This window comes from Octopus sinensis, linkage group LG2 (genome assembly GCF_006345805.1).
Source record: "Octopus sinensis linkage group LG2, ASM634580v1, whole genome shotgun sequence".
Lineage (NCBI taxonomy): Eukaryota > Metazoa > Mollusca > Cephalopoda > Octopoda > Octopodidae > Octopus > Octopus sinensis.
The window spans coordinates 120,349,619-120,373,067 of record NC_042998.1 but is presented as its reverse complement, the minus strand read 5'-3'; the positions used below and the strand labels follow the sequence as shown (position 1 = coordinate 120,373,067).

General features: G+C 34.2%; 1 protein-coding gene across 11 annotated transcripts in view; it reads right to left on the bottom strand.

Moving 5' to 3' along the window:
* The window catches only part of LOC115231823 (kalirin), a 567,567-nt gene that overhangs the window by 307,172 nt on the left and 236,946 nt on the right, over window positions 1–23,449 (bottom strand). For all 11 annotated transcript variants that reach the window (XR_004997260.1, XM_029801773.2, XM_029801756.2 and 8 more), the window contains one exon: window positions 11,153–11,211. Coding sequence is in view for 10 of the 11 variants with exons in the window: in XM_029801773.2 (XP_029657633.1) it covers window positions 11,153–11,211 (59 nt within the window). In the remaining variant the exon portion in view is untranslated. The remainder of the gene's footprint in view (window positions 1–11,152; window positions 11,212–23,449) is intronic.

The window sequence follows — 23,449 nt, the reverse complement described above, 5'->3', positions numbered from 1 at the left end:
GCTGGTGGCACGTAAAAAGTACAATGAGCATGGTCAATGCCAGTGCTACCTGACTGGGCCCCGTGCTGGTGGCATATGATAAGCACCCACTACACTCTTGGAGTGGTTGGCGTTAGAAAGGACATTCAGCTGTAGAAATCTTGCCAGATCAGATTGGAGCCTGGTGCAGCCTCCTGACTTGCCAGTCCTCAGTCAAACCATCCAACCCATGCCAGCATGGAAAGCGGACACTAAACGACGATGATGATGATATATAGAGAGTAAAAGAAATCTATACATTTGTTACACATATATATTGGACATAAAAAAAAAACACCTCTGAAATTACTAAAGCACCTAGCATTATCCATGTAAATCTTTTGACATACACACACACTAAATGGAAATTTGTTGGTTTCAATGGCATGTATTCAGTTGTTTAATCAACAGATGAAACTGTCTATTCATATTAGTGCCTAAGTGATTTACTGTTCGACAGTACCTTTAGTCAGCCATATAGAGCATGACACAGTATGACATGACAAAACATTTGAAGTACAGAAGCAAACACTGACAGTTTTCTAGTGTTTCTGTCCAGTTAATTTCATTCATAAGTTGGGTCACCCTGAAACTATGACAAATGATACTTGCTCAAGCTACCATACAGTGGTATTGAACCTGGGATCTTGTGATTATGAAGCAAACTTCTTAACCAGTAACCAGCTATTCACACATACACTATGTGTTCCAATTTCACAGATGGCACAGAAGTCAACAGACTGATAGTCACTAACAAAGTTCATATACAAGAATCATTTCATTGATCTTGCAGTGGATAATTTTGTAAGTTTATTTGATGTGTTCTTAAAAAAATTAACCCGATATTGCAAACTTTCATGGGTTTACCTTTCATATAAAATTAATTGAAGAATGTTGGGAAAATTGGTGCAAATTCAGGGAAATATGGTGCAAAAATTCTAATGAGGTGAGAACAGTCTATGTTCATAGTTTAATATCAGTTATGGGCAAACTGCAGCCTACACAACATTTTGGATGGCATGCCAATAAAAATTACTTTGAATTCTTTTCATAGTGTATCACACTTAATGAGGTGTGATGTTTCAAGCAACTCACTTCTCAAAGAAGGTTGCCCATGCTTGGTTTACATACTAGCCTGAATTAAGTGTTTCTGAAAATGTTGACATTTGCTAGTTAGTGAAGTAAATACTTTTCTTAGTCTCAACTGCTCAAATATAAACTGGGCGTAGCTTAATTTCTTTTATTTTTTATTAATAACCTGATGCTTTTCACACAACCACTTCATTTGAAACATTTCTATTATTGTTATTCCAATTGTCATATGTTACATTTTATTTTAAAACAAAATTAGAGCAGAACGTTTTAAGCCACACCCCTAAGTGTCATATAAACTTTGTATTATCATTAGTGTAAATGTATTTACTACAAACTAAATACTTCTTAGTGCTTCCCATAATTTTAAATTCTGTAAGTACTTCCCAGCAAGTCAGTTGTTTTATTGTACGACTTCTGAATAATACAGCTAATCCATAAATATAACCAATTTATTATCCCCCACCAAGACCACACATACAACAACTAATCATTACAGACTTAATTAGAAATAACTTCTAATTAGAAATTGATATCCAAGAGTAAATGCAGTAGATTTACAGGAGATGATGAAAGATTTTGCTTATCTTCAAATTGCTTATTTAAAATACAAAAACAATTCATCCTCTGTTGATAAGATTTTATAAAATAAAAAAATGTATATAATTCTCCCTAGAGAGCCACCAACTCAATTACTCAAGTTGATTGGTGGAATACATGTCAACACATATTGCTACTGACCTTAGATACTACCTGCATTTTTACTGACTGATTTACCAATTAGAGTTGTTTCAATGCAGCCACACACACACACACACACACACACACACACACTGACTTCTATGAGCAGGAGGATGTAAGATGGTTACAAACTACTATCAACATGTTGGGTAGTTTTAACATAAAACAGCTTTAAGAAGTATGTCAGGAATGTTAAAACACTTGTACCTCAACATCTCTAACAGTGGTAATCCATTTTATTTACTAAGGCAAGACAAATTTATAACAAGAAGGTACCTGTTTTAAACACTCTACTTTGAAATTCCATATATTAATGATGACAGTTCATAATTTGTGAGATTTCATGTTAAAATTTAGAACTCATTTGCTCATATCCCAAATGTTTTGTGTTGTCAGTGGTTAGGGAAATGCTACTTGATGCATTTTTAACCAATTGTTTAAGTATCAGGCTGTCTTGTAAAACTTATTTCTGACTGACTAGTATCTTATCCAGAGATAATGAATAATTGATGGACTATATACATATACAATAAAATATTTAAAAAAAATTTTTCTCTATAAAATGTTTAAACAATAATCAAAGAGGTGAAAATTATTCTATGTTTTACACACTTAAAGAGGCACAGTTATGACTGTGGTTAAGAAGTTCACTTCCCAACCACATGGTTTTGAGTTCAGTTCCACTGTGTGACACCTTGGGCTTTGTGAGTGAATTTGGTAAACAGAAACGTGCATGTGCATGTGTACACTTATTATATTAGTTGTATGCACAACAGTAGAATGACTAAATAGCAGCATTTGACTGTGTGTGAGGAACCCTCAACCATCATCAAATAATCACACCTATACTCTTCCTTTCATATGCACAAAATAGATATTAAACAGCTCAGAACTAACAGAAAAACTCTACTCTTTCAAAATGCAACACTTCAGAACTATTATGAATGTTGAAATGATGAAACTTTGCACTAGAGAGATTGTAAAGATGTTGGAGTAGAGACCACAACATGTGTCGAAGTGGGAACCTCAGTCTGACTCCTCATAGGCAAGGAGCATGTACAACTTCTTCTGGATGGGTAGCAGTACTAGAGTTGGTGAAGAGTTATGTTGTTTTCAGAGAAATGGATAGATAACTTGTTAAAGTAGTAGGGCTATATGATGCCTGTCATAATTAAGATTTAAATTGGTTATAGAGACAACACAACAGTAAAAGTGATTTCTGCATAAGCACTCAAACAACACTGATAGGAATAGAAGGATCATTTTTATTAAGCCCCTTTTGAAGACTCTATAAATCACAGATAACTGTGATTTCATTATCACAACTAGTAATTTTAATCGACATGTTAGACAACAACAGGATAGTTACTTCAATGTACACACTTATCTACCACTGAAGTGAATAAGCAATGTAGACAGACTTCATAATCACAAAGAAATAAGGATGGATAGATGGTTGTGAACACTAAGTCTTTCTCTAGCAAAGACTGCGCCACTATACATAATGTAGTAAATTCAGATTATGGGCTAGATGGAACAAGAAACCCAAGACAATCTGGCTAAAGAAAGCATGGAAGCCGAATGCTCCCTCAGACAGAGTTAGGTTCAATAGATGATGAGGATGTTGAGAAGGAAGACAACTGATATTTATAAGTAATCCAAAAACAAATATGCACTTTTTGATATGCAAGTATTCATCAACAGGTGATTAGTCCTTACATTTCATAAGAGGGGAAAGGGAGAGAGAGAGTGTGTAAAATACATGATACAGAGATATGAACAATCTATGTCAAATTGAAACTGGTCAGTGGAATATAATTAAATAACTTAAAAGGCAACTACCTATAGTGGTATGGTAAGAACAGTTACAAACATTCCAAGAGATACACACACACAATGACAGGTCCCTACATACACAGAGACACTGACAGATGTACTACCAAGCACACACACAGCCAAGCAATGCACAGCAACAGGCACACACACTTCCACACCAGCTGTACCAACTACATATTCATAATTAATGTGTAATTAGCCCAAATTGAAATTAGTAGAAAAAATAAAGAATAAATAAGTAAAACCAACAATATGGGGACAATCATTCCTTGCAGTAACCATTATCTGAAAACAGAAATATTATGTCAAATCAATTCTACCCTACCCCTACAGTTTATACTGGTTTGGTTACTTGGTGCAAGAAGAGAGAAAGACTACAAGTGAATTTCATAAGCCAGTCTTTCATATTTCTTCACTATCTTAATGATCAATGATAGAATGAAAGGCAGGGTTGACTCCTGCAGGGTCATCTTGAATTAGGTGTTTGAGAAGTAATACAGTACAGCTGTCTCTCCCTCTCTCTACTACACTAACCTATCTGAATGATGATAATTCATGTAAATACTTAGGGCCCTGACTACTACTACTACTACTACTACTATTGTATTTTAATTATAGATTAACTAGAAATATTTAAGATAATGCCAAATATTTTTATTATCAGAATCATTATTGTTTTTGTAGGGTATTGGACAAAATGACTTGTAATATTTAGTAATAACTTTTTATATTCTGATTCAAATCTTACCAATATTGATTTTATCTTCCTTCTGGAGACTAACATATGTGTGTTGACATGACCAAGTGTTAACAAGTTTCCTTTGCAATCACATGGTTCTGGGTTTAATCCAGTACCTTTAGCAGATTCCACCCTACTTGCACACATTCACACCGAATCTTGATGCAGTAACTCATGGAATTGTAGTTTACATTCCACCACCACCATGGACATTAAATTTCCACAAATGACCAACACATAAACTAAATAATATCAATGAAATCCTTCTCCAAATTTGTGTCCATCTGCTGTTTGAAATCACTATCATCATTATCGTTTTATATCTTTTTATCCATGATGTTATGGGTTTGATGGGCTGTCAGTTTGTATTATCTTGCATATATCAACAATAGTGAAAATTAGCCAACTTTGGTGATGTGTATGCCTTACAGTGTGGACTGGATGTATTTTATAATGCCACTATAAAAAATATTGAAGAGCCCCTTTATTCTATATCAGTTCTTACATGGAGTTACTACTCCCTGGACAAGCAGACTGCACTGCAACTTGGAATCCATGTCCCATTTGTATGTTCCATTTTAACATGTGGGTTCTATGGTTGCATGCCCTGTCTATCACCAACCCTTCTACAGAGCCTACTGAAGTGCATTACAGAAATCACAGAGCCTGAGCATTTAGTTTCACTCTTCGAGGTTTTGTTTCAAACCTTTCAGTTGTCAAATGTCTTGCATTTCTGCAGATGCCATTTAAATAAAGACTAGTCATGTGCTTGACTCCCTCCCTAAATTAACTACACACAGCAAAACTGACATATAGAGTCCAAGTGTACTATTTCACATTTATGCAATGAAATCTTGCACCAGAACCTCTTCGACTTAATTTTTTTTACAGTCAAGTAGCTGTATCATGATCAACACTTTTTTTTATCACATTGCGGTGTGGAAGGCAGGTGGAATCATCCTTACTGTAGATAATTAAGACATTAGACAAAAAGTGCTAATAATGTGGTTCCTCAGAGGAAGTTTATGGTGTTTTTGCCCATCTATAGCAACACTATGCAGTGGGTTTTTATATTGTCAAGATGTACTACTCCACTGCTATTATTCAACAGAAATGAATCAGTTAATTGTTTGATATTTAATCATAAATTAGTACTAGACATGTGATTCAGCTGCAAGTTTATAACAATTATAATTTAGAGTCTTTGTTAAGAAACTTTTGAGTTGTCTGTGATTCTAATATTTAGTTATTGTCTTGTTTTCCTGTTATAAGGACTATCATAATTGGGTGAGAGTGCAATAATATGGAATTTACTTTGAAACATTGCTTCCATGTTATATTGACCAATATAATATTTTATCATCTCAACTTGACTTCTACAATAAAACAGTGTAACTCTAAATTCTGCAGAATGCAGAGATAAATCTGAACAGCACTGTGGTGTTATGTTGATCACATATGTTATATCACCTCAGATAGGCCTTTAGAATAACATCTTCTAAGAGTCACAAAGGATTCTAGTTTTATTGTGACATTATCCTTGTGAATGAACACAATTGTTGGCGAGTCTGACTAGCAAAACAAAAGTCTCAACTCAAATATGAAACAATAATGTCTGGAATGATAGAACATACATGATGTGAGAATAGAAATTATATTCCAAAATGAAATAATGTATTGAGAGCACACATTAGAATTGCTATAGAAAGACGGAAACATAAAAGCTGATTGTAATTGTTGGATAATAGCTGAAAGAGTGCAATCAAGAATGTAAGTGGCCAAAACAGGGTTCCTCTAAAAGATCCCTGGAGTAATATTACTCAACAGGGTGCTTAGCTTGAAGAATGGGGGTCTCCCCAGTTTGAATCACCACTTCTTCACACTGAAAGGTCACAGCTCCAGTACAAGGGACAAGTGATCAGAATGTCACAAGAAAGATTCACAAGATGGATTCTTCAGTCTAAACCAACTAGCGAGAAACCTAGGGGTAGACCAAGAACAAAATGATTGGATAATATTTCATAGTCTCAGTCACATTTGGGAATCCAGCTGGAAAATCTAATGACAGTTGCTTCTGATAGAACCCCATGGAGGAGGTGTTTGAGGATTCAATCCCAATAACCCTATCAAGAATAGTGTGCAGAGAAGATGGATGGATACTACTAAGAACTGTGACTAATATAATTCTAGTGCTGGGTTCAATTCAGTATAGTGGATAAGAACGCTAGATTTGTGAATGAAATAAAGGTTTGTGAGTTCTGTTTGAAATAGGGGGGGTAACAGGAAAACAAAAGATTGTTTATCCAATAAATTTTTCCATTAGTACAAACAATAACTCATTACATATCACTGTGTGTGTTCATTTGTTTAACACTCATTTTTCCACATGGGCAAGACTGTAGACAAGAGTCATTTAAGGCATTATTTTTATGACCAGATGCTCTTCCTGTCACCAACCCTTACCTTTTTTTCGAGTACAATATTTTCATGCATTACACAGGTCTTCAAAAGAGTAGAGAGATTGGTCATAATGTCAACAAAGAATATCAACATCAATATCACTTCACTGATGACAAACATGAAACATGGACATTCCTATGCATGAGCACATTTGTACCTGTCATCCCCACTCCCACACAATCAGATGCATGAGGTTTCTTACAGTTTCTGTCTATGAAATTCACTCACAAGGTATTAGTTGACCTGGAGCTATAGCAGAAAATACCTACTTGAAGCAGCATGCAGTAGGGCAGAACCTGAAATCATGTGGTTATGAAGCGAACTCAACCACACAGCCATACATGTGCCTATCATCCATACGCACACCATACACACACACATACACACACAAACACACACACACACACACACGCACACACACACATTTATATATCAACAAAGTAATATATATTGTAATCTACATTGTGTCTTTTCAGTGGGTTATCAAGTAAACAATATTCCAGAAAGGATGTGAGCAATGATGATAAGAACAATCTGTTTCTCACAATATTTTTAATAAACTTCTAACTGCACCAGATGACACCAACAAGCACAGTAAAGATTCTGAAATTTCTGTTTCCAAGTTTTCATACACAGTTAATTAGTCAAGCCTTCTTCATAGATACATTGTAGATTAGGGGGATAGTCTTAGCTATTAGTAGGTATGCCCTACCACTTTATTAACAATTACTCTTCTTATTATAACGGTAGTTAGCAGAATAAGTGGAGTGCTACACAAAATTCTTTGCAGTATTTAGTTATGTTCCTTTACATTCTGAGTTCAAAACCTGTCATGATCGATTTTTCTGTCATCCTTCAGTGTTCAATAAAAGTACTAATCAAATATTGGGGGAAAATGTTTCATTGAATTAACTATAATGCCACTTCTGCCAATGTATGGGTCTTGTACTAAAGGAAGAAATCATTATTACTTATATAACTGTATAATAGATGATTATAGTAGAGATTTATATTAAATACATTTTGGAGCAGAATTTAGTAACTCTTCTTTCCATCTTCAGCAGTGAAATAATTACAGACTATTGAATCAGCATCTGTTATTTCACTAGAATGGAACATCTTTCATTCCAAAACATGTCTTAAGGCTGGGAACAATCTTCATCACTACCAATATAGCAGAAACACTAAATAGGATACAGAGTTCCCCTTCAATGTTTTGAGTTGAAATCTTATCAGAGTGAATTACTTTTCATTACAAAAGAATTACCAATAATATGCTTGTATCACTTAAATCAATAATAATCCCTCCCTTACAATGTATGTCCTTTACCTTAAAAGATATCCATAAAGTGTATAGTTAGGACAGTCAACAACAGCAGACTGTTGGGCCTTGTAGTATTTTGAATTATAGACAACTATTCTCATCTCCAATAAATCTGTAGCTTTGTGCTGATGCAAGAAACCATCAATAAGATTACAAATATTTTTTAGTATTAAATTCATTTCCCTAGAGTGAGTGTGTATGTGACTAAGTGTGAGTGGCTGTGCGTGCACACACTCACACACACACAATTTAGAGTGTTTATAGTATTGGTAACTACATTATGCTTTGATCTATTCAACTAAACCATTTATGCAGTACATGTGTAGCAATTTGGTGGAGAATATGAACTTGATAACAATCAAATTGTAAGCAGATATCCTGGAGAGGAAAATAAAAGTCCAGACTGTTTTTATCTCTCAATTACAACTCTTCTCAGTCATTTAGACTTTAAAAAAATATTATCCAAACCAACCACATTTTACCTAGTTAAAGGCATTCAAGCCATGACCAACCTTACTGTTTCCTCTATTCTAGAAATTGTGCATCCAATGGGTTCTCAAAGAAAGAAAGAAAGAATGGAAGGAAGAAAATAAGAAAGAAGGAAGGAAGGAAGGAAGGAAAAGAAAGATGTGGTATTGATAGAGACCTGATACATTTTCTGATAGATGTCCCCCCCCCACCATCCACCATTGATTTGAAATGATAAACTCTATAACTTGGACAAGTGTGCGTATGTGTTAGATCAAAGACACTGATGATCAATAACTGGAGATTGCTTTCATTTGCATGACACTGGTTATGAAATGAGAATGCAGTTGAATACAATTTGAGGGTATCATAACTTTTTGAAGAACAGGTTGTGTATGAAAGTTGAACTACTGCATGGTCCAGTTAGAAATAACAACGGTGTCTGGTGAAATGTTTTTGTTTTAAATCAACTAATCAATGTACCAATTAACCACACAACCAACTAACCAATCAACCAACCAGCCAATTAATCAATATCTAAACTTGCTTATAAAGGAATGAATGTAGAAAAGAGAAAAAGAAAAGAGAAAAAAAACATCTATACAGTTCTCTGACTGGTTCCTGTCAGAAAATTTGGAAAATAATAATAAAGAGACTATAACATCCAAATTAAGCAACAGTATATACAGAAATATTGATAAAATAATTGTACTGAAATACATCAGTTAACAGTGATAAGTAAACAATTTCATACACACTGGTCACTCTCATAAGAGTGTGTGTGTAAGCGAGAGAGAGAGAGACAGAGACAGATATGTTCAGAGAAATAAAAAAAAAAAAAAACTGTAGGGGTATAGCCCAAAGATTTAACTATATCATAATTTGAGGTTTTTTGTGAAGATTATCTCTGTATAATCAAGTGTTTGAACCCCTAACTTAATATTATAGTCATAATAGCTAGCGTCCTTTGAAAAACAAACCCCCAAAACTCTTTTCTGACAAGATAAACTTCACATAACTTAGTAAGTAGTGATTAACACAAAATCTCCAAAACACTGGTTCATTATAGCAGGATGTTATATTTATCCATCACTTAAGGTTAAAAACCACTCGACTAGATGCAGAGATTCACAATCTAAGATTAATTTTAACGTCTCTTTACAACTCTCGGCCCATATTTATTGTCTTGTATAATCAGTTTACTTTACAAACACACACAATACAAACAGCAACTAAAAGGCTATCTTTCCCTACGGTTAAGTTGACATAACATTTAGAAATAACTTTGTTATTTTCTGAAGAACATAATTTATTTGTTAACAACACTATACTGCAGCACAAACAAATGTTAAAAAAAGATTGTTATTTTGTTTTGTCAATAGTGATATCTAATTCAATGAGGATGTTGAACTGACTGGATATGTAATTTACAAGAAACTGAATCAAAAATTTAGGGAAGTATTTCAAAGCATTCCACACCCATTTTACTCAGTGATAAACAGTATCGTCTCAAAAATAGTCCAATCTGACAGAGTCCACTCTGCCACCCAACAAAATAACTAAATTATACCAGTAACTGGTAGAATTTATTGTGATATCTCTTAAACAATGTTGCATGTGTTTTTAACAAGTTTATTTATTTATAACACCAAATAAAGTTTGATATAAAAAGTTTAATATATACTGAGCAGCTTAACTATGAAACAGCAAATACAATAATACCGAGTAGTTTCATTATCAAATAGTAAATATAACACTGGGTAGTTTGTCAAACGGCAAATATAATAATACTGGGTAGTTTCCATTAACAGTAAATACAACACTAGATAGTTTGTCAAACAGAAAGTACATCAATATTAGGTAGTTTCATTATCAGACAGTAAATATAACACTAGGCAGTTAAGTCAAACAGCAAATACAATAACACTGAGTAGTTTCGTTATCAAACAGGAACTATAACTCTAACTGATTTAAAGATCAACAATAAATATGACAGTAATCAGTAAATATAAATTCCAGGTAGTTTAATTGTCAAATAGTTAATGTTTTGTCAATTTTTTGAGATAATTAGTAGTTTAATATATATATACACACACACATACATACATATACACCGTAATTGTTTTAGATCAATAGATGTAAGTTTGCAATGTTCAGCATGTGACAGCATCACTGCATCATATGAGGAGGAAAGTGGGAGGAGAAAAACATGGAGAAAAGGAAAACAAAAAGAAAGGAAAAAAGAGAATTAAGCAATGTTCTTTTTTTTTTCTCTCTCTCTTTTCAAGCATAAAATAACTTCAATATAATCTACAATCTGAAAATTTTCAGTTAATAACTGCTAAAAACAAAAGGTAGAGTTAAAGAAGTTTATAGCAAACTGAAGGGTTTGAGATATTTTTACATGATAACCCTCCCCAGTTAGAGCACTAAACAGAAATTCAATACAAACAATAGAAGAAATATGTACTTACCTTCTATATGACAATAATCAGAATTTGGGTTGACTTTTTCTGGATCCATTCCAAAACCACTAAATAAAAAACGAATGAGTTTTTCACCATAGTGCAGGAATTTTGCACAGAAAAACATAGCAATAATAAACATGACTTTAATGAGCACATAGACAGCTGATAGTACAAATGAGAGAATGCCTTTGGTTTGTAAATTCCGGAATGATTTTTTAAATGATTTGTGTGGTCTTGTCGGCATGGTGCTGGTGGCTTTCACAAATATCTCATGGCTAACAACAAGAACAACATAGATAATCCACAGAGAACTTTACAGGTAAATATAGAAATTATTCACTCTTAGCTGTCAGGTAATATAATCCCATAAAAAGTTTTTTATAAACAGTCTGAAGGTTTCTTTTCTGATGGCCATTTTCTTCCCGTTTTCATGTCATGTAAGTTGTACGAAGTGAAGTTTGCTCATCAGCCAGAATCACCTGTTGTCGAGCGACAAAACAAACTACAATCCCAATGCACATCATACTTTTCAGCGTAAATGTTGGCCGGCAATCATCTGAGCTGACACACAAAACACTGAGGAGCTACACATTAAAGCTATTATTAACACATATTACATAGTCACTCCAATAAAATGAAGTGAATGTGGTCAAAAACTGGTTGGGGCTTAAAAATGCAAGGAGCTGCTTGTTGTGAGAGTACGAAAACTAATAGCTGGAGTTGGAGCTGGAGCTAGTAGAGAAGCATGCTTACAGCTCCATAGTTGATATGGTAATATCAACTACTGTAGCATGTGTTAGTAGCTAGAAGCAGCTGACAGGCGAGTTTCAGTGTAAGTAAAAAACCAAACAAACAGAAAAAGAAAGGAAGTAACGACTAGCCTGCCTTCAACAGCAACAGTCACTTGTGAGTACTGTACAATATTTCTTTTTCTTTTTTTATTTTATTATTCCTAATCAGTGTTTAAATTAACAATCTTCACTAACTAGCTACAGTTTTATATCACAAAACACACACACACATGCACAAAATACATTAAAGGAAAGTAATAAAAGCATTTCCCCTATAGTCACCCTGTGATTTCTCTCACCCCACCTTCCCAAGAAGAATTATTCAGAAATTACTTTTGCTTTCAACTTTTTACTTTTTCTTTTCCTTTGTTTTTTTTTGTTTTTTTTACACAAGTTAATTAAGTAGATTATGTCAACCAGTTAAAACAATTATTACTTTCTCTAATATATTCATAAAATCCAAAAAATAGACCTGCATGTGTGTGTGTGTGTGTGTGTGTTTGTTGAGAGATATGTGTTTATGTACATCTGATACTGTGTCAGACAAGATAGGACCATCAACTAGACAATACATTATGTTCAAATTATAATCTCAAATATATTTATTAGAAATCATAGAAAAATTACTTGATTGTGTGTGTGCATGTGTGTACACCTTATTATTACTTTTGATACTTTTACCCTTATTATCATTATTATTATTGACAAGTTGGTAGAATTGATAGCACATCAGATGAAATGATTAGCAGCATTTTTTCTGGTTTTACGTTCTGCATTCAAACCCCACTATGGTCAAGTTTGCTTTTCACCCTTTCAGGGTCGATAAAATAGGTACCGCTATAGCAGGGCATGGGGGTTTGGTGTAATTGACTAGATCCCTCTCCTCAAAATTTTCAGAGTTTGTAGCAGCATTTCGCCCATCTTTACATTCTGAGTTCAAATTCTGCCAAGATTGACTTTCGTCCTTTTGGGGTCAATAAATCTAAGCACTAGTTGAGTACTGGGGTCAATGAAATCAACTTACTCCTCCTCGAAAGTGCTGGCCTTGTGTCAAAATTTGAAATCATTATTATCATCATCATCATTATTATTATTATTTATTTATTTATTTACTTAGAGGAAACAATGAAGGCGCACACGTATGGTGAGATCAATGGGGTTTGATATTAAGCTTGAACTTCAGTCAATCACAAATTGAAGGCAAGTATTTACTTTGGAGTGTATTGGGTAGGCACATTTGAAATGACTAAGAGAAAAGACAAGTGCACTGGGATGGGTCTAGAGTAGAATTGCCAGTTCAAAGGAACAGAAGCTATCATAGTACCTGTACAAATGCCAAAGAGCAGACCCATGGTGTCTGGTTCTGCTCCCTGAAGTAGTTATAGCTTTAATTTAATTTTAATGAAAGGATTAAAACAAAACCTCATAAAACTTCCTAAAACAATTTCCAAAACTTATCTATAAACAAAGATAGCCACTGTTTAATAATATGGCAATATCTGAGGGGAAGGGATTTCTACAATAGAAATAATTTTTTTGTTAATTAAGAGAACTTCCTAAGTTTAAATAATCATCATGATTATCTTATGTTTATTATTGCATATATTAAGAGTAAAGTTGCTCAATAAAACAGTTCACATTATAAAGCTCCAGTTCTGCTATCTTACAGCTCATTTAATAAACATGCAAGTCACATGTTTCACTGTGCTTTCAGGTGATTCTGGATAACTGCCAGGCATTATGCAACTTCATATTAACTATTTCCAGTTATTCCGAGACCAACAGCAGTTAAGACTCTGTGATGTTGGTAGGAATAGCAGCTAGCAGTAGGTGAAGTTGTGGGCGTGGATCACTTGGATTTCAACTCTTCATACATATTTATATACTTACATAGATTTGTGTGTGTGTATGTACGTGTACACATAAACAATATAATACTTGATTTGAATAATAAAAAAAGAAAAATATCTTAAACAATTCTAGATTAGAAGAACGTTATTTCAAGTAATACAATGGTCACAATGTCAAAAATATATCTAGTAAATACAAATCCATTAGAATTTATTCATCTCTTACATAAATGCAGTCAATGAGTCACAGATATCCCAAAATAACTAGATATGCATATATATATATATATATATATATATATATATATATATATATATATATATAACACACATATGCACACATCTTTTATCTTTTACTTATTTCTGTCATTGGACTGTGGTCATGCTAGGGCACTGTCTTGAAGGGTTTAGTTGAAAACATTGATTAGTCTTTTTTTTGCTGATCAACCAAGTTACAGGGATGTAAACAAACTAACACCTGTTGCCAAGCAGTGGTTGAGGAGAAACATAAAACAAAGATACACACATATGACAGGCTTCTTTCAGTTTCTGTCTGCCCCATCCACTCACGAGAATTTTGTTAGCCTGAGGCTGAAGACACATGCAGAAATTGAATCCAGAACCATATGGTTAGGAAGCAACTTCTTAACATGCAGCCATGCCTGTACCTATATATATATATATATATATATATATATATATATATATATATTATATATATATATATATATATATATATACAGATACAGACAGACAGATACACACACACACACACACACACACAGAGTAATGATACAGGCATCTTTCTGAGGTATTTGTGTTGACAAGTTTCAGGGCACTTCACATTAAGTATAGATGCCTGCCAGCATGGAACATTGACATAAAACGATGATGATGATGATAACGAAGACAATGATAATGAACAGAATAACTGTGTGTTACACATGATCAAGACATTAAAGGAACATCTGAGAATGTATGTGTGAGAGAAAAAGGAGACATAGGGAGGGAGATTCAAAAGTCACTTGACATTTTAAAATCTGTTTCGTAGCAGGTAAATATTTACAATAAAAACAGTTCTGGTGGAATAAGTAAGGTATTTAGAATACTGAGAAGTTCTATTGCACATACCAACATTACACAGAAACAGGTTGGTGTCAATGCTTATTACTCTGTACAGTATTTTATGGGAGATAACGTAACACATCTAAATTGTCATATTGCATACCATAGAATTAACTAATACTTGTAGAGATGTGTAATTTGGCCCTTAGCATAGTGTACCTGAAACAACAACTTGTTAGGTTAGCTCAGGTTTGGCATAAGTTTGCTCAACCAAAGCTGACCAGTTGCTACACAACGACACTAAATCAAGTTGCCTCAATAAAATCCAACAACTACTTATAATGGATCCCTAAACAATTGGCCAGTCTCCATCTGTGGTAACTAAAACAGCCTGTAGTCATACATCTTGACTGCTATACTGTTCTCTATACAATTAACCTTTGTGCCAAGGAGTGTGGTGGTCTCAGAGCAGACTACATAATTTAGTATGATTGAGATACTGAGTTAAGTTTATACATGCATATATATATATATATATATATATATATATATATATATATATATATATATGACTTCTTCTTCTTCTGATGTCCACTTTCCATGCTGGCATGCATTGGACGGTTTGACTGAAGACTGGCAAGCCAGGTGGCTGCATCAGGCTCCAATCTGTTCTGGCAAGGTTTCTACAGCTGGATGCCCTTCCTAACGCCAACCACTCTGAGAGTATAGTGGGTGCTTTTTATGTGCCACCAGCATGGGGGCCAGTCAGGCAGCACTGCCAACGACCATACTTGAATGGTGCCTTTTATGTGCCACCGGTACAGGAGCCAGTCAAGCTCGAATGGTGCTTTTTACGTGCCACCAGCATAGGTACCAATCAGGCGGTACTAGCATCAGCCACGACAACAATTTCACTAGACTCAACAGGTCTTCTCAAGCACAGTATATTGAAAGGTACTTTTAAACAGGCCAGTTAAGCCACACTAGCATCAGCAGCAGGTATGGTCTCACTTGGCTTGCCGGGTTTTCTTAAGCACAGCATATCTCCAAAGGTCCCAAAGAATATCCAGCTGTAAAACATTTTCTCTGACAATACTTGCAAATGAGTTGTCTAAATTTTCAGAACCACTCAAGGCGTGTAAAAGCATTGCAAATATCTTTTCTTCTTGTCCTTCATATTCACCACCACAACCATCATCATCATCATCATCATCACTTAACATCCACTTTTCTATAGTCACATGCAAAAATCTCTTTTTCTTTTTAAATATATATCAAAAGTTCATTAAAATGAATAATAATTAGAGGATTAACTGTACACTGAAATGTCAACTGCTTCATTAATATTCTCTATATGTAATTTCTTTTTTTTTTTCTAATTAATTGAATAAATTGTAAGAGCTGTTAAAATGTGGCAATGTCTAATAAACATAACCCAGATTTTCTTCTACTCACATCAATCATGACCTCCAAAATGGTATGGAAGACATATATTTCCTCTTCATAATATCTGATACTCTATCCAAAAGTGAGAAACCTCTAAATATTGAAATTATTGCACAAGAAAAATTGAAATCTTCTTCCAAGGGTTATTAAATTTGTTTATGAATAGGAACCAGTTGCATTTAAAACATTTTACACATTTCTACCATTCTTATGATAAGATATATAGCAGAACAGGAATGGTGCTTAACCAAAATTCTATAATGTTAAGTAAAAGATACATGACTTCTCCAATGTATCTTGTTATAGAATTGTCACAAAAAGAACTGCTGCAACAGAATCAAAGCTGATCTGTTTTATTTCAATGTGGTTCCTTCTTCCATATAGTTAACATCATGGTTATACTGTCAATTTCAAAAGGTTAAAAGATGAAAATAATCTGTTGTACTCCAGTTGATAGACGAAATCAAATTTTGTTCAGCCTGAGGTTGACTCTGATTCATCAGACCCAACATCAAATGCATTCACACCATAACTGTCCTATCTCACCACCACTACCACCACCACCAGAATAGTGTACACTGGATTACATTACTGATTGTGGCGTACCTCTTTAACCCTTTCGTTACTATATTTCTGACCAAATTACACCCCTTATGTGTTTCACTTAATTTCTAACGTAATCATAAATTTAGTCTGGTTTCATTAAACAACTATAACTTTTTTATTTATCGATATATTAATCTGATTTTTGGAAGATAATTTGATGAAATATTCTCAACCAATTCTATACTATAATTTTTGTCACAAAGTGACTCTATTTGCAGGTAGATACAGGTAAATTCCACAAAATATAAAATTATTAAAATTTTGTTCAAACATCGCTATAGAAAATATTAGCTAATATTCAATTGGGTATACAACAAAATTTTACGATAGAATTTGTTATTCTGGGTAACTTTCTGATACCCATAATAATATTTATGGCAAAATAGGCCTTAATTTCATTTAAGGTTGTGGGAAATAACAAACTATCCTTTCTTTCGTTTTGTTTACGTTTAGCGTAACGGTTCGTTTTCGCTGTAATGATTTCAAATAGGCTCATTCGAAAAAGTAAATAGAAATAGCCTAAGGCTTTACCCTTCTGGGAAAGTCTGTGGCTTGGTCCAGTTTCTTCAGAAAAATCACCGAAAGAAACAGTTTTTAAATTTTCACTCCATTCAGGTGCCAATTCGTTTTCTTTATCGCTATCGGAGATCTCAGATTCACTGTTTTCACTTTCGGAAAATGAAACATCAAATTCATTATCAAATACCATGTGCTTTTTCTTTTCAGTCATAGAGTTAGATTTATGAAGGTCTTCAGTAGAAAATCCTTCGAATTCTGACTCGCTGCTTGATATAATGAAATTCGTATCCATTTTTTGTCAGAATTACAAATTTTGAAAACACAATAGGAACAAATTTCGGAAAAAATCTCCCAAAATTCACGGAATTAAAATTACACTTCGATTATTGTACAAAACTGTAGTTGAACTGTTTACGAAGTATAATACGTGTTTTCACGAATGTACTGAAGAGATTTGCTCTGATATTCTCATTTAAATATGAATAGGTAAATTCGGGCGGCTTTGGGCGGTTTGGTTTCATAAACCAAAATTTTTTTCGGGCGGCTTGGTAACGAAAGGGTTAAGGTGTTAGGATGTGGTTTGAGTAAAATTTGGCTATTACTACTACTAGCAGGTCAAATGACCACATACAGGCTCACTTGTTAACTCATGTAACCCATGTTTACAAGATGACACCAATTCCAGAATTTTTACCTCTGAATCAGCTGGCCCATCCCCACTGCTGTCACTGTCTCAACACTTTAAACTGAATATTAATCTCACCAGCTCTTTCACTATATTGTGGGGAAGGAGGGACTTAGAGTTACAAAGAATGTTGCTTTTCTGTAAATAAATAACAATAAGAAAAATAGCATAACCTGAAATACATATGTAAAATAAATGTATTTCTAGAACAGACTCAGGCATGGTGGGGATGGCAAAGGCAAACAAAACAAAACAACTAATAATGTACAAAGAAATATACAAAGAAGTTCTTTTGAGTTGGAAAACTATTGAATATGAGAAAAAGTAGTTAAATTATTAGTCACTGTTCCACCAAAATGTACTGACCCAATGAAAGAGAAAGAGAACAACTGGTTTGTTTATCTTAAATACTTGCTGGCTTTGTTTAAAGCTATACCTAGAACAACAGATAGTTTTACAACTGACATTACTGGATTCACAGAAATAATTCTGGACCTGACTATTTCGAATTGACACACAAACAACAGCTTGCCATCAAGATAAAGGCATCTGTTTCTAGAAACCACTCAAAGATTCACTCTTAACTATCAGTAGTTTCAGATGTAGATAGATTAAACAAAGTTTACCTATATTTAAACACTCATTTCTAACTGCTTCACATTGTTTAGACTGATATCATATTTTAAACTGGAATTTTATTTTTTTTTTGTTGCTATTTTGTGTTTATTGTAGTTTTAAACATTTCATTTATCAAGATGTACAACTTGCTCTTTTTATTGTTTCCTTCAGGTTGTTATTTCATTGTAATGAGGGAGGAAAACCTCTGATGGAATCAAGACTAACCGGAAATCTAAGCCTAAACTTTCAGAACAAAACTACAAAAGTCAAAACTAAACATTAAGAGTAGCAGCCCTACAGATGCATTCTTTATCACATAATCTAAAAGAGTCATCCTCTACGTCCTCCTCCTGAGATTAAACTAAAAAGAATAAAGAATAATGTTTTGAGCATAATACATTCCAGTAATCTAACATTCATAATAAATTACTGTAAAAACCTATGTAATTTGCGCACCTGTGTATTTTTACGCAGGTGATTTTCAGGATAAAAATTGTTAAAAAAGGGCTTCTACTCATGTAAAATTTGCACCCAAAAGTTTTCAGAATTGCCAATATGGCCAGGGGAAAAAGATTTTCAATTTAGTTGTATTCAAGATAATTTTACTTATGATTAGATTTTATTAAATTTTCATTAAATAAGAGCTGGTAGTGACGATGTCGGCAGTGATGAATTTCATTGTCCAAACACAGAAAAAGGTAAATGCAAGTTAGACTTCTTCAGCGGAGAAAAACTGATTTATTTAAGGAAATTGCTGGGTTCCATTGCGATAGGTAGAAACTCCAAGCAATGTAAAATATGGCTCAGACTGTGATTACCAGCATGAATGCCAAACTTCAAAAAGTAGTTAACCATTTAATGGTTTTAGTAAGTTTATACAGAAAAATTTACTAAATGTGCTTTAATTGATATACTAATAAACATATAACTAAAGTCCAAATAGTTACTCACACACACACAGATATAGGTGCAAGAGTGGCTGTGTGGTAAGTAGCTTGCTTACCAACCACATGGTTCCGGGTTCAGTCCCACTGCATGGCACCTTGGGCAAGTGTCTTCTACTATAGCCTCAGGCCAACCAAAGCCTTGTGGGTGGATTTGGTAGACAGAAACTGAAAGAAGCCCGTCATATATATGTGTGTGTGTGTGTGTGTGTGTGTGTGTGTGTATGTGTATGTTTGTGTATCTATGTCCCCCCCACCCATCGCTTAACAATCGATGCTGGTGTGTTTACGTCCCTGTAACTTAGCAGTTTGGCAAAAGAGACCGACAGAATATGTACTAGGCTTACAAAGAATAAGTCCTGGTGTTGATTTGCTCAACTAAAGGAGGTGCTCCAGCATGGTTCCATTGCGATAGGTAGAATTGCGATGATATATCCAACCATAGAAATCATACCAAAGCTGAGATGGAGCATGATGCAGCCCTGCAGCTTGCTGGATCCCATCAAACTGCCCAGTCAAATGACTGAAACAAGTAAAAGAGTATATACATATGCAGATACATATATATGCGCATATATATATATATATATACATATATATATATATATACACATATATACATATACATACACATACATACACACACACACACATATATATATATATATATATATACATGCACACACATATACATACACATACACACACACACAGAGGGTGAAGTGAATACAGTGTCACCTAAATTACGCAAAAATTGAAAACAATACTGACATCCTATTTTAAAAGATATAATTATGAAAATTGCATAAAAGTATCTTGAAATACTAGAGAGCAAATCGCCATTGGCTTGAACCATAGCCTCCAGACGACTTCGGAATCTCCTGCAACTCTTCTGGACAGTCTCCTTGTTTAAGTTGGTGAATACTGCCATAATCCTTGCCTAAGGAGTTTTGGTGGTCTCTCCCTTAACTGTGCCCCACACACAATAATCAAAGGGGTTGCAGTCTGGGGAGTTAAGTGGCCAGATGTTAGGGGTAATGTGGTTTCAGAAATTGTTTGACAGCCATGACTGTTTTCTGCTTGTGTGGCATGGTGCAGAGTCCTGTTGCCAGACACAGGGTCTTCCAGAAGCCACCCTCTGGACCTAGGACAGCACTACCTCCTCCAGGCACTTGATGTAGGGCTCCGTGTTGCATCTGAGGCTGTGTGGGAAGAGGAATGGAGGCATAATGTCACCATCATTAGTGATCACTCCAAAAATCATGATGTTGACTGGATGTTTGATCTTTACCAACCTTGGTACATGCTTTGGAGACACAGCAAGCCAATGGTTGTTCTGTGTATTCACCATCTCTTCGTACTGAAGCTTCCAGCATGAATGCCAAGCAGTACAGCATGCCATTTCCAAATTTTCTCACAGATGGTGCTCAAGTAACCCTACTATACTGTGTCATTGACAAAATGAAAAACAATGTTCATGCACGAAATTATCTCAAAAGATACATCTATAAGTATTTTAGAACCATATTTCCATTGAAATACATAGTCCCTGCATTTCAATTACTTAAAAAAATTAAGGATTTATTAAAAAACCTAACTTTCACCTTTTAATCTAATTTATGGTTCGTAATTTCAGAAAAAGTTGCCTTACATAAAATTATAAGTTTTAATTTGAATACACACACTTTAAAATGAGAGGTGTTGTATCATAGAATAGAAAAAGAAAAAAAAGTAGTTCCAGACGCATTTGTATGAAAAGTGCTAACAGAAAGGGATTTATCTAAGACAAGAAGCAACATCTTAACAGCTGTCAACTCTCTACAAATATAATTCAACACACATACACACTTTTCATACATTTGGTATATATGAAAATACATCACACAGAATCATTGTTGGATTGATACAATTTAAAAAATTTGTACTTCATCCGTGCAAGCGTGTTAGCTTGTTTGTTTCTACATCTCAACTAACCTTCTTGTATTTCTAGTATTTACAATATTGTGAATCATGAATCAACAAGATTTGAGATTTATGAATGAACAAAGCTTGGGTATAAGCAAATAATTAATTAAAACTATAAGTTATATCATTAAAAAGAAGAAAAAATATAGCAATATAGAAAATGAAGAGATTACAATATGGCCTTTGAAACTACGAATAAAAAGGGGTCAGATTTGATTTGCTAACTTCTAAGAAGTTTTCACAGAATTACAGTGAAAATACCACCTCTTAAAGTTTGTTATCTACTCATAAATTACAATGCATGTTTTACTATACATACATGCTGTAAGTAGACAGTCTTGAATTGGCTGAAACTGTTCCAATAACAGTAATTTAAAACAGCTAGAAGTGGGAAGACAGAACACAAGTATAGCGTTGTAGGAGATATGGGGATAAAGATCTGTGGCAACATGCAGCAGTCTTATAATAGTCCTTTCTATAGACACAAGGCCTGACATTTTGGAAGAGGGGGCTAGTTGATTACATCAACTGTTGAACTGGTATATATTTCATCAACCCTGGAAGGATGAAAGGCAAAGTTGACCTCAGTAGCATTTGAATTTAGAACAGAAAGAGCTGGAACAAATGCTGCTAAGCATTTTGTCCCATGCTCTCTAACAATGCTAATAATCCACCATCTTTATAATAATAATAGTTTCAAATTTTGGCACAAGGCCAGCCACTTCAAGGGAGTGGTTAAGTTGATTAGATCAAACCCAGTGCTCAAAGGATACCTATTTTATCGACCCTCAAAGGTTGAAAGGCAAAGTTGACCTTGGTAGAATTTGAATACAGAGCGTAAAGACAGATGAAATATGGTTAAGCATTTTGTTCAGCATCCTAACAATACTACCAATTCACCACTTCAAAAATAATGACAATATTATTATAATCATCATCATCATCATTATTAGGATGGTGGATTAGCAGAGTCATTAGAGCAAAATGATTCACAACATTTATTTCAACTCTTTGTATTTAGACTTCAAATCCTCCTGGGCCCAGTTAATTTACTAATACTCTCCAAAATTCTTGATTATTTCAAAATTTAAGTGAAATAGAGGAAAGATCTTAAAAAAAAAAAAGGGGAGGGGGATATTCTTAAAAATACCCTGTAAATGTATCTTTTATTTGTTTCATTCATTAGCCTGCAGGCATACAGGGACACTGACTTGTGGTTGAACAAACTGCCTCCAGTACTTTCTTTTTTAAACCTGGTACTTATCCTATCAGTCTTTCTTTGCCAAACTGCTAAGTTACAGGGATGTAAACAGACCAACAGCAATTGTCATGCAGTGGTGGAAGACAAACACAAAGACACATAGATACACACACACAACAGGCTTATTTCAGTTTCAGTATATAATCCTTACTTTAGAGTACAGTTACTGAATGTCTCATTGAGAGATTTAGAAATAATAATGCTTCTATTTATTAGATCAGAAACTGTGTGTCACTTTGAAAATGACATATATTTTCGAACAGGAGTTTGGCAGCGCCATCTGTAACTGAGCAGTTATTCTGAGCTGAGGAAGAGAAATAACCCAGAAACCGTGGTCCACAGATATTGCTTTGTGCTGAGTGGGGTAAACTCTCCTGTTTGAAAATATAAGGACACAAATAGTGTGTTGTATAGCCAGCTGGAGATAATGGAGAAGGCAGATAAACCACAAATTCATTCAGATAGAATTTGTAGTTTGTCTGCCTTCCTACTTATTAAGACTTTGGCTTTTGTTAAATTGACTTTAAGGCCCCTCGAATCTAGACCTTGCTTC